Source organism: Carassius carassius, chromosome 11, assembly GCF_963082965.1.
Source record: "Carassius carassius chromosome 11, fCarCar2.1, whole genome shotgun sequence".
NCBI classification, from domain to species: Eukaryota; Metazoa; Chordata; class Actinopteri; order Cypriniformes; family Cyprinidae; genus Carassius; species Carassius carassius.
Window position 1 is genome coordinate 1,732,729 of NC_081765.1, and position 13,946 is coordinate 1,746,674.

At 36.0% G+C, this 13,946-nt stretch overlaps 1 protein-coding gene across 2 annotated transcripts in view; it reads left to right on the forward strand.

The window, feature by feature from the left end:
• The first annotated feature begins 3,109 nt into the window (after positions 1–3,109).
• The window catches only part of bpifcl (BPI fold containing family C, like), a 59,596-nt gene continuing 48,759 nt past the window's right edge, over positions 3,110–13,946 (forward strand). For both annotated transcript variants that reach the window (XR_009436555.1, XM_059561373.1), the window contains exons 1-5: positions 3,110–3,228; positions 4,223–4,329; positions 8,395–8,506; positions 8,645–8,773; positions 12,875–13,027. Coding sequence is in view for 1 of the 2 variants with exons in the window: in XM_059561373.1 (XP_059417356.1) it covers positions 4,233–4,329; positions 8,395–8,506; positions 8,645–8,773; positions 12,875–13,027 (491 nt within the window). In the remaining variant the exon portion in view is untranslated. The remainder of the gene's footprint in view (positions 3,229–4,222; positions 4,330–8,394; positions 8,507–8,644; positions 8,774–12,874; positions 13,028–13,946) is intronic.

The window sequence follows — 13,946 nt, forward strand, 5'->3', positions numbered from 1 at the left end:
TCTTCCACTGGCCTTGCACTCTCACCCCACACTTTCACGACTCAACCACATTGACGATTGGTTGATATCAGCTCAATCTGAGCAGATGACGGTTCTGCACCGAGATGCCATTCTCGCTCACATGAAAGAGCTGGGGTTAAGACTTAACGCCAAGAAAAGTGTGGTTTCTCCAGTTCAGAAAACCACTTATCTGGGCATGGTGTGGGATTCGACCACGATGCAGGCACGTATGTCACCTGCTCGGATCGAGTCGATCCTCACTGCAGTCGCGAGAGTGAGAGTAGGCCGGTCACTCACTGTCAAGCAGTCACGGAGATTGCTGGGTCTGATGGCAGCTGCGTCCAACGTGAATACTATTGGCCTGCTGTACATGAGACCCCTACAGTGGTGGCTTAAGACCAAGGGGTTCTCCTTTTTTCCTTCAAAAAAGATTTTTTTTTCATCTTGTGTCCTTTTATCCAAAAGAAAGCATACATCTAACGAATGTCCAACTCCACAAAACAAACAAACTTTCACTGGTGAGTTCTTCTCCATTTTGTTCCCAGACTCCACTTTCTTCTCTGCAGGTATTACAGTAGTGGCAAAACTACTGCCTCCAGCCTTTGAACTAGTTTGAGAGTGAGACTTGACCATTTTTAATTCCTTTCCTCATGTCACAAGAGTATCTTGTATATTTCCAAAAAGAGGGTCACTTGCTATCTTGACTTGTCTCGCAACAAACTCCACAATGTCCAAAAATGTAGCTCTTCAACAAAACTTCTCCTGAATATCACAGGCTGCACTTCTCCAATGATCTCGCAGCTTATAAGGCAGCTTTTTCACAATGGTTTGCATATTTGTAGGCACGTTCAGGTCACTTACAATGGCTCCCATAGAGTTGCAACATTCCTGCAACAATAAACTTTAGGCACTTAAAGCACTGATATGTTCAGCATTATCCATTGGCCATAAAAGCACCTTATCCATGTAGGCAGAGGCTACTTTGTATGGATCGCCAAAATACTCCTGAAGTAGTGACTTTGCCTTAGTGTATCCATTGGATGGAGGCAGATGTTGACAGCTTCAGATCAAATCCCTGGGCTGACCTCTCGTATACTGTTTGAGGTAATACAAACAGTCCTTCTGACTTTGTGTTCTTCCTTCAATGTTGTGTTCAAATCCTCTTATGAGGATGACTTTGCTTTAGATCTTTAATTTATCTTATTGCACCTTTAATCTTTCCCATTTTTACTTGGCGTTCTTCTTGGAGATTTTCCAATTTATATTCAAAGGCCCTAGGTGTAAGTGTTATTTGTCTTTTCTCAATTGACCTGGTATCATTCGACTCCATTTTTTATCTACAAACAATCCAATAATCACAAATATATCCGCTAATGACACTAAACACAGCGTTTCCACGTGAACAAAGTACAATGCGTTGTCTTTGATTCCCCCTAACTTTCACAGAGGCTAAGCTAAACTCAACCCTAGTCTTCTGTGCATACTAGCGGTGGGTATTTATGTACCTCAATACCGATAGTCTCGAACCAGACAAACCGTCTTAAAACCAGAACTATGGCAGCACTCCCAAGCACAATGCTTCACCCGCTTGACGCACGAACCAAAACACTACCAAAAGCACCAAAACAAACAAACCAGTACAATCACCTTATGCAAAAGTACTGCTGAGCCTAGCAGGAAATGCAATCCTTCATTGACAAACAATGCACCACGTTTATAAACGTGTACCTTTTAATAGAGTTGACTGTGATGACCAAATAGGAATTGTAACAGCAGATTTGTTAATGAATGGTTCAATGAGCGTTCACGTCTATCATTTATAAGCTACAACTTTAAAAAGCAATCTCAAACATCCAGTATTATCCAGACAAAATGTTTCCCGCTTCAACAAGACTTTCTGTTGACAAATTATTGCAGCATATAAAACTAATCCAAAGCCGCAGCAGGCTAAGACGTGTGGGTTTACACTGAAGACGCGTCACGCTGAACCATTGCACATGATGGGACGTCTTTATTGTTCTATTTCACAAGCTTAGCAAGAACTGACACTTACTTGAATTGATGCATTTCATAAGCTGTGCAAAGGTACCTCAGACAGTGCAGTAACAGAAGATGATGATGATGGCGATGGTCAACGAAAAGTTTCTCCACCGCTCACTCTGCAGCCATAATCCAAACACCCGCCCCCACACAGGTGAGCACACACACACACATTAATACAGACACCACACCCCCGGTGACACCCACAGTAACCAATAACGTCACTATGAGCGTGCACATACACAACAGTATAGAAAAGAGGAAATATCATAAGTCTAATCAAACCCAAATGTATGGCTCCTACAATATATATATATTTTAAAAGTATTTAGAAATTTTGCAATCCCTGAGGTATGTTTCCCAAAAGCATCGCTAATAACGACATTGCTTGTGACCGCGGGAAACGAGCCCTGTCCATTTTGACTCAGCGATTCTTCTTCTTCTTTTCCACTTAAAGTTTGGTCCAAATATATTGTATAACGTGGACAATTGTGCCAGTTGTTTTGGCTACTTTTATTATGTGTTTGGTGTGTCTGGATTCATTTTGAAGCTTGGAATGTAGCATGAAACAGCACGGAATCCCATTCATTATATTCAAATTTAATTTCTATTGATTGGAAGATTTAAATGACATAACATTTTTTGTTGTTCATAGAAAATCTGTGGAAAATTGATGTTCTTAAAAATAAAATGCAAAGAAAACAAATCTTATGGCTGGTAGATGTCGGAATGCATAAAAACAAGACATCAAGCATGACATGCTACTGTGATTTTGTGAAACTATGGGCTGAAAGGCCATGTTTTCCAGAAAATATACTTGATGATGATGATGATGAATGAACCACGCGCTTCCAAGCAGAGGAGCAGAGTTGAAAAATGACAATGTTCTTCAGCAAGTTGCATGCAGGTTTTATTTTTCAGCCATTAGAGGGCCAAAGTACATAGTTTAGCATTAGATTAAAAGTTTTTATTTATTAATAAATTAAATTAAAGTTCTGTATTAAGTTTTATTATTATTATAGATTGACAGCCCTAGTACTTATCCTTTATTATTTAAAAAGACCCAAAGCAGGAACTAAACACCCTTCCTCCTTGAGAAAGGAGATCTTTTAAAGCAGCTTTTGAGGAAACACTTACACAGAAACACTTTCCCTGAAACACACATCTGGCTCTTCGGTACATTGTGAGGTATGTTCTTACAATTTGTTTATATTTTAGCATTACTTACTAGATAAGTAATTGATTTATTTATTACTTGGAATCTTGTTATAAATATTAAGTCATAAATATAAGTAAATGAAAGATAAATGTGTTGAAGCTCAAAGGGTAAATTGAATGCCAAGGTCTTGCATTTGATTGTCAAGACATATACATGCTGATCAATATATACCTTAAAACTGCTACCTCAAATAATAGCGGCTTTTCAACTAATAAATATAAATTGGCTGATTTTATATAAAATTGCTGCTTTCTTCTCTGCTGTGCCACTCAAAAGGCAAACATTTGTAAAAGACTTTGATGATTCTAACATTCTGAAGGATGCAGGTTTTTTAATACACAACACAAACTGAAGAACCTTCATCAGCTCATCATACAACTTACTATACACATTTTTAGAAAGTGAAGAAATTAAACCCCTGCCATGTTAATGTATTAACAAATGGCCACTGTTCATTCCCACTGTTCATTACCTTGTTAAAACAGATGAGCAGTGTTAAAACTATATTTGTGTAGCTTTAGGGGAAATAAAATTAAAATAAAAAGGCAAGGCAACTTACGTTAAGACAAACTAAAACATGACTGTGGTCATAAACAAATTGCTAATTTTATATATTCATCTGAGCATGGTCCTCAGATAAGCAGATGTGTTCTGGTCTTAGCTTCACTTCTCTATAAATTAAGGAAGTGATTTTTATGCAGCTGTACAGAGGGACTGTGACTGACATTAGACACATTTGCATCCGCATTTGATGTGAACTTCTGGTAAAACAATGTTAAGCTCATGGGTTCCATTTAAAGGGAGCACACATAATATATTGTTGAAAGCAGTATCAGTTGAATGAATGAACGAATGAATGAATGAATGAATGGAAAAGAAGTGTTAGGATGCAGATAAATCATACCATGTAAAGCTGCAAGACACATAAATCTCATATGTAAAATATTTTGTTTTACACAACAGGAGTTGAGGGATGCAGCTGGTAATTTTCTTCCTGATGATACTGACAAACACATATGCAGATTATCCTGCATTAAAAGCTGTTCTGTCAGAAAAGGGTCTCAGAGATGGTAAGTTTTTCACAAACACATGAAAGTCACTGCACTGATTACATCTATGCTTCATTTTTACACTAACCCAGCATTGTTGACAAAGGTAATTCTCACTCCAGACTCCACTCACCATTGTCTGGTTGAGGTGGACAAAAGTAAACTGAGTAATGCCCCCATTCACACTGCCAGTGACATGCAATGATAGCAAATCCCATTCATTTTCAGTGTAGAAAGCAAGGTTAACTTTAAAAAAAATAAAAAAAATAAATCACATTTACCCTGAACTCTAGATTGATTAACCCAAACTTGGCTTACCTGTGGTATACTGGTTTTAAAAAACATGTCCGGGAGTAAGTTTAAACAACTCAGAGTATTTTCACGGTTAAAGCACAACACATTCTCAATAGAGTGACGAATCAACGAGTCATTATTATTTACTGCATATCGTTACCTAATAATAGTGCTTTATAATTTATAATAGTGCTTTATAATTAACATTTCATACAACTATAGCTATATATATAAAGACAAAATTGTTATGTTTGCTGTGAGGTCAAGAAATCTGTAAATATGATTAAAAGATAAACATGAGACAAAATTACATTTTATTATTGGGTGATTTAACACAAATATGTTTTACCAGCTAAGAAGATCAGCAGTTTTAGAGATTCATCTCTCTATCTGATATGAACAGAAGAATTGGAACAGTTGCCTTACATGTCTTTCTAAATGTTCAGCTGTGTCCTGTTGCATTAATTCTTCAGATATTAAAAGCAAGGAATGTGTTTTATCTGTTATATCCATTGCTTCTGCATTCTAGGGGCCCGGTCATACACCCGGCACAATGCAACGCAAGGCACAGCGCAAGTGTGTTTGCTAGTTTCAGTCCTGCGCCATTCGCATTTTCCCGTCAAGCACCATTTGTGCACCCATGGGCGTGCTGGTCTAAAAAAGAGGTGTGTTCAGGTGCATTGCTGGCACATTGCTATTTTAAGGAGCTGAAAATAGACCAACTCAAACCTGCTCTAAAGTCTAAAGTCAATGGCGCAATATTGTTTTGTTAATTAGAGAGCGCGTTGGTAGAAAATGCGCCTCTGGGCGGGTCCACAGTGCGCGTTGACTTTGCTTATTATACACAGGGATGTGCATCACACAAAACATGCCAAATATTAAAAACAAAAGGATTACAGTGTAAAATAATATTATTGTGTAGGCTCCAGAAATATAAAAATGTAATGATGGATAGACATTGCGGGTATTAGAATTAGGCTACCTATTTGCAATTCAACCTATTACTACTTAAAATGATGAATGAAATTCTACTTCATCCCATGCCGCCTTCACCTCGGGAAGCTTTGGTGGATTCCTGCTTGTCCCATAGATGATCTGCTTGCGTGCTTTAACGTTGTGCATGAGCAGATCGGTTTCTACATTCAGCTTTTCCACCAACAAATTCTGTCATGTAAATAGTGATCCCCATGGCGCGAGCGCATCTCGCACTAAAGGGAATGGGAGATGACACTCTGATTGGTTTATTGAACATTTCGCCCATAACTTATTAATAGAATAGGAACAACCCATTCCAAAAATGCGCCCCAGTGCACAGACCGTTTTTCTGTCTTTAAAATAGCAACAGTGGATTTGGACACTCCCTGAGTGCACCTGCTCCGTGCGCTTTACACTTTGTGTTTAGGTCGTTAAAATAGGTCTCGCATTTGACGTAGACACACACAAACCAGGGTTAAGACGAGGAAGCCGACTCTGAAAGATAAGCAAGCAATTTGGATGTTAAAAGAAAAGATGAAGTCAATTAGAACTATAGGAAAAACCAAGGGCATGGAGAAATCAAGAGTTTGGAAACTACCGGCAACATCAGCAACCAACAACAACCTGATCGGCTGAGAAAAACAACAGTAGTTGATGACAGACAAAATCATAAATGAGCCCTACATGTCTGTAAAATCACCAACAACCTCCAGAAAGCTGGGGTGATGTTCTGTCAATCTACAGTCCGCAGGAGAAAGAGACACAGCATTACAGAAGCTACACAGCAAGACACAAAACTCTGATCAGCACCAAACATAGAAAGGCAAGATTCTTCACAAATGTGAGCCAGTAGGGTTTTGGAACTGAACTGATGGACCATTGAGACAAAGATGAACCTTTATCAAGTGATTGGAGAGCAAAAGTGTGGAGAAAAAAAAGGGAACTGCAAATGATCCTAAGCAAACAAGCTCATACAAGCTTGTTTGCTTAGAAAAAAAAATACAAGCTCATCTGTAAAGCTTGGTGGAGGTGGTGTCATGGCATGGGCATGCATGGCTGTCTCTAGAACAGGACCTCTTCATTTTAATGATCACTTAATGTTTGATGGCAGTAGCAGAATTAATTTTGAAGGGTACAACATCATCTTGGCTACCAATATTCAAGAAAATGACACTAAACTCATTAGAGAGCACTTTATATTGGATCAGGACACTGACCCAAAACACCCTGCCAGTTCAGTCAAGGACTTTATAAGGGCAAGAAATGTAAAGTCTTAAGTTGCCCAAATCAATCTCCAGATTTAAATCCGATTGAAAATTTATTTCAGCAGCTGAAGAGGAGACTAAAGACAGAAACTCCCCAAAACAAGCAATAGTTGGAATTGGCTGAATTGAAGGCTGGAGAAAAGCATTTCAAAGCAGAAAACCAAGAGTCTGGTGATGTCTGTGTGTTGCAGACTCACTGCTCTGATTGCATGCAAGGGACCTGCAACTAAATATTAGCTTTTAATCTTTGAAGTTCCTTAAATTCAACTGTTCCAATTCTTATGCTCACATCAAATAGTGGGATGAACTCTAAAAGTGCTGTCCTTTTTATTTGGTAAAACATATGTGTCGAAAGACCTAATAATAAAATATGACATTCTGTAGTTTTATATTCATCTTTTAATCATATTTGCAAATGTCTTCACTCCACAGCAGAGAAAGCAATGTTGTCTTTACTGTTCCAATACTTATGGAGGGCACTGTATACTATATATATATATATATATATATATATATATATATATATATATATATATATATATATTGTAATCGTATAATATTATAAGGTCACGCATGTGCTGAATTAAACTACTCAGGAGTAGGTTATGTTCATGGAATAATTTGCTATGGCTACTTACATAACCTAAGAGTTACCTCCGTTTATGGAACAGAATGCTGAAAGCTGAGCAATAAAAAGTCCACTGCATTTGTAGTGGTTAAAATAAAACTATATCTCTATATATACTCTAACTCTATTGTGTGGATTGTCTCCTGCATTTACATTTGCAGTTAAGTTTGGAGATTAATGTTATGATTTACTGTTATTAGATTGTGATTTGTTTGTTAGTTACTTTACTGATTGATACGTTGTTTATCTGGTTGCTGTAGGGAGGGTGGGACATTTTTTGTTTAACTGTTATCTCCCATTTGGGGTTAGGAAGGTAGTTGGGGTACAAAAAAAAAACAAATATTACATGATTTTGATGTCATCACAGATCGCATTTAATTTATCTCCACTCCAAACAACTCTATAATATATCAATCATTTTGTTTTAAACATTTCTAACAGCCCAACCTATATACATATAGAATGCTCCACCAAACAAATTTGGAAAAATATAAACAATAAACAAACTCTGTAGTGGAGCCTAAGTGATCAAGGGCTCAGGACGTTCTGACTCAGCCCATTCCAAGGGTTCCGGAAGTGAGCACTCATGCAATGTAATCAATGACATGCATCTGAGTAAACGAGACGAAGGGGAGTTTGGGAGTGAAGGTCATAAAAAAACTAACTGGAATGCAAGATTCTGACCAAACTATTGAAACTCTATGAAGGTGGCATGAGAGCCTGACATCCTGTAATGGGATGTTTGCTCACAGTCCAGCACCATGAGGCTCAACTGGCATTTTCCAGAAAATGTCAGAATTGGCAGAATCACCACTGGAACCCTGTTTTCTTATTGCGAGTGATGAATTACTTTGTATGAATAAACTTGTGAATATTTTATGTGATGTCAAAAATGTGGTGATGTTTATGTTTTTATGTGTTCAGTGTCTCAAATGATGGCTGTTTGGATACAAAACAAACTGAAGAGTATTGAAATCCCAGAGATCCGGGGTGGGGTGGACATTGGGATCGGCACTGTACATTATGTCATCTCAAAGTCAGTACACAGTACACTGACAAACCATTAAACCAACTGAACAAATGCATCACGCGTTGAACAGTTGTTTAAGCATACAGAGAAAACAACAACAACAACAAAAAAACGTTGTGAATCTGTTTTTGTTTTTGTCCCTAGCATGCAGGTTGTGCAGTGCAGAATGTCAGGCCCATCAATGGAATTTGAACAGGGAACAGGTGTATCTGTGAAGGTCAATCAACTCTCATTAGCCGTCACAGGAAGCTGGTCAACACAGTTTGGCATCATGTAAGTAAAGAGTGAAATAATTTGCAATCATGAGGGATGTAACGATTTTAATTTCACAATCGATTCAATTCACAATTTTCACATCTGCTAAATAACAAAATTAGTATATAATGTAAATGTAAATTACAAAACTATAAATTAAAATGTTAAAACAAGCCCCAAATCAAACAAATAAGTAACAGCATCAACAAAAAAATCTCTTAATACAAACAAAATAAGGCTTTGTCTGTACTCTTTCCGTTTAAAATAAGAGGCAACCACTCCATTTTAATCATGATCCAAACAAAGATGCTGTATACAGTACATGCAACATGAGCAGTTTTAATCTAAATTAAATTGTATAAATTCAAAATTTGAAGCAAAAACAGAATTGTTTGACTTCAGTTTTGTGAAACTATACATAAGAAATATCTGCATGAAACAGAAACAGCAGACGAGCTTCATGAGATGCCTATAACAGTCTCTGCCAGCAGGTGGAGCTTAAAGCGTTTCCATGGTTTCTGCTGTAAACAAAGCATAGTTGCACTTTAATATGCTTTATAAAGAGGCAAGATGAAAAGAAAAAATACCATCTCAACTTTTCTAAAGACAGTAGGTTCCCCTCAGACATTCATTCATATAAACTCCTACCCCAAATTGATAGCTTTTAGTCACGTGACCGGCTTGAAGACCTAGAGGGCAAAACATCCATAGAACTGCAGCACAAAACTAGAAATTTTCCATCTGTTTCACAGCTGCAAATATTTAGATTACCTCTCAAAAGAATAAAACAAAGTTATGTGAACAAAATGCAAGTGTTGGCCATTTGCAATCCATATTAAGGACTCAATATTGTAATCATTAAACAGTGTGACAAACGTTGTAAAAGCACTTAAAGTGCCTTAATATATTTAAAACAGTAATATTAAAAGATCAGATTCAGTAATCACCATATTAATGATACATAGTTTACATAAGCAAGCAGATGATGCCGGAATATAAATGCAATCCGCTTAATGGTTCAGTGTTTTCCTTATAATGGTTTTCTATGGGGAAAAAAATGTATGTGAAACTTTGTACATTGTGTTTATATTCTGGGTTCATATGCTTGCCTGTACAAAATATACATAATAAGGTGTATACTGAATTTCACCTTTTGATATCTGCATTTTACTACATTACTATTTAATGCACACTGTGTAAAAATAACTGGCGGTCAGTGGAGCAGAACATCATTTTGCCCGCCAGTTGGGCAATCCTATGAGTGTGTGATGTCACGGGAAAACTATCAATTGAACGTCACATATTTTAATCGATTTTCAACCGTCTCGCAGTTAATTTTTACATCCCTAGCAATCATATCAGTTTCACTGTTCAGGTGATCTTGAAAGCATAAAACATGTTCTATCAGTAGTGGGTAGCAACAAAGTATTTTTGTTTAGAATTTTTACTTTGTTACTGTAAAAAATTTTTTAAGTATCTGTGCATTAAAATTATATTTATTTTGAGAACATTCCAAAATACTTTTTTCTCACAAATTTCTTTAAAACTTTATTCCTTGTCATTTTGAACAAGCCAAATCATTGCCAATTTTGAGATGTGTTATCTGTAAGCTTGAAACGAGGAACAGTTCTATGGTTAGAAACACTTTGTTGATGAACAGAGAATTGTCAAACTACTTCAAACTGATAGAAAGGATATAGTAACTTAGATCACTTTTTACAATTGTGGTGAACAGAATAGCATATCAGAATTCCAGAGGTGTAAAATACTTGAGGAATTTTACCTGATTACTGTACTTAAGTATTATTTTGGGGGATTTGTACTTTACTCAACTACAATGACTACTTGTACTTTTACTAGGTTACATTTCTTAAGAAAAAACAGTACTTTTTACTCCTTACAATTTTATTTCATCTTGAAATTACATTATATTTTTTGTCTTATACACATTAAATATGTTAAACAGAAGCTCAAACTCGTGTGCCTGATGTGAAAACTAATGATCATAGTTTTCATGGATCAAACACACATTTCTACTTAAATTATGACTTTCATCAGGTAAATGTCTGGCTTCAAAAGTTCACCATCAAATCTGAGGAAACACATTGAAGCAGCAAAGTTGCGTTTTCCCGGCCAAAAAAGTTTATTCATTATTTGTTCTGTTTTGATAGAGCCATTAGCTATGTAATATATTAGCTGAATGCACAAAATTGATTGCAAATAAAATCCGTGATGAGAATTTAAATACAATTAATATTTTTGTGGGATTTTTTTTTATTTTACAAATCTCCAAAAAAGTGTTTAAATAAACATTATATGATAAATTAATTGTAATTCATGTTTAGTGATGTTCTTATACCAGGTGGTGGTTAAGTTGTATTTACAATGTCATTATATGAATCATTATGTAGGAATTAGGACTGTCAGTGAATATTTTTTTTAATCTTAATAATAACATGCTTTTTTCATTAATTAATCTAATTAGTCACAAATAATTATTTATCAATGTTTATTAAAAAAAAAAAACCTCTGAATGCCCCAAATAAACATTTAAAAGATTAATTGTCCTTTTAGACAGTGACGTTGAATTTGTATTTTTCTCACATATGTCTATCGTCTCACTTAAGAAGACAGCGATACATTAACAGTGGTTGCATGAGTTACTGTCATATTCTCTTTGTGTATAGTTTTTGAAGTGTAATTTTTGGATGTCCCATAAACTTGCATTATATAAAGAGAAAGTTTTTATTTATTTATTTTTTCTAAAACTCTTAGTTTGTGTTCATCTGATAAATGAAAGTCATATAGTATGGCATGAGGGTGGAAATGATGAAGTTTCCTTTTAATCCCTTTTTATTTTTGGTGGAACCCAGGTTCTGCTGGGTTTCATTTTAATTGTTGTTGTTGAATTCAATATACATGTTTGACCTGTGCCACTGCATTTTTTTCATTCTCTCCCTTTAATCATACTTCTGTATTGTCTGTCAGAAAAAAAGTATGTCTACTTGTTTAATACTTCAGTACAATTTGAAGTTGTACTATTTTACTTTTACTTAAAGTATGATTTTGACCAGATACTTGTACTTTTAATTGAGTAAAATGTTTACTTAGTACTTGCACTTTCACAGTAAAAATTTTGAGTATTTTTCACACCTCTGCAGAATCCCCACTTTAATAAATATACATTTCTGCCGAGGCACACAAATTGGCACCATCAGCATTAATCCATTGATCCAAATAAATTATAGGCAGAGGCAACAGTACTGCCTCTCTTGAATATCTGCTTATTAGTCATTTTTAATAAAATATATGCAAGAGAAACATTGAAGCTTTAATCAAAGCTGTGCAAAGGTAAAGCAATAAGCAGAATTCCACAAGAAGCCTCAAATCCACACTCCAGAACTATGTGGGCCATTAAACTAAATCCTTTCAAGGATGATGATGTGCAGAGGTGCATTATAATAATTCTCACTTTGGACATTTAATTCATAATTCATCCCCTAAAATCAGGGGTAACAATGAACCAAAAAGTAAAAAAAAAATATGATATATTTTATAAAATCCAGGAGCTTTCTGATCCTGTATAGACAGCAAGGGAACTACCGTGTTCAAGGCCCAGAAACTTAGTAAGGAAAAAGTATAAAATAGTCCATGTGGCATCAGTGGTTCATCCATAATTTTATGAAACTACAGGAATACATTTGTGTTCAAAAAAACAAAAATAATTACTTTATTCAACAATTCTTCTCTTACGGGTTATTCTCTGCCACCATTCACAAGACTCTCGTGAATGGTGGAGGAGACTCTCTGGGAATACTTTTATATTTCATGGTCTTGAACGTGGTAGTTCCCTTGCTGTCTATGAAGGCTCAGAAAGCTCTCGGATTTCATCAGAAAAATTGTAATTTGTGTTCCGAAGAATGATTTTTCTATGCTTGTTATTTATGGTTTTGCAGTAATTTATGTTTCTCATGCATATAATCAACAAATTAACCATTATGCTTTCACCATCTGCTTTTCATGCCATCCATAAGACGTGTTAATAAGTCATTTGCAACATCAAGGAGTTAAGTAGTTCCTTGATTAGTAAAATGATTGTCTTTTGTTCTATGATTGCAGCCATGATGGTGGCTCATTTGATCTGGCCGTGTACAATATCCGAATCCAAACCCTCCTGGGGTTAGGAGATGATGCTGGTCGACTCTCCATCACTACCATTTCCTGTAGTGATAATGTAGGAGGTGTGGACATTCAGTTCCATGGAGGTGCAAGGTAAGACCAGTTTTTAAAACAAACTTTTGTTACCAAAACATAAAAGACTAAGATTTGAAATGCTACCCAAAGATACGCACAACAACTGTGACTATCTGTCATGACTTAGTTGTGACTGCCACTAATAAAGCTGTTAATTATAGTAATTGTTGCCATTTTCCCATAGAATAATAATTTAAACAGTTAAAAAAAATTTGATAGAGAACCTCTTTGATTTGTGGATCTCACATTGGTCAACGGCGGATCATAACACATTCAATGCATCATTAGAATTTGTCTTTGCATTTTGATTAAAATGGAAACTTCAACACTACTCGACACCATCTCATCCATTGGTAACAGTGGTGCCACTTCTTTACATTATCAGTCGTCTACATATGTCTCCGTTAAACTGGATTATTTAAGGTGACTATTATTTTAGAATTTATAATCTTGAATCACCGGTATGCAGTTGAGGGATTGAGGCACGTCTGGGAGCTACTTTTTAATAGTTAATGGGAACGTTTAATGCTTTTAATGATCTAAGACAATGTCTACAACACTAAGTAACACTTTAATGCTAGTTGGAGCTTGTTTTGATCATTACTGTGACTAAACCCAGGCACGTTTCCCCTGTTCTTGATGAAACTGATTATGCCGGAAACATGCCTGTAATTGTTTTGGAGTTAACACCTGCTCTCCTGTATTGACTCTCTGCTCTATAAATATTTAATGATTATACATTGTTGATTTTGTTATTTTGTTCCCTATTTTCACAATTGTTACTGAGCTCTCTGTGAAAGTTCTACAGATAGAAGGTTTTTGTTGTGTGTTATCTCTACAAATCTCAGATTTGTCAAGAAAGAAGAAAGTTATTGCATTCCCCTTTTAGGGAACTCATGCTGTGTCCTCTAGCGGACACTGTGGGGATTGCTACCAG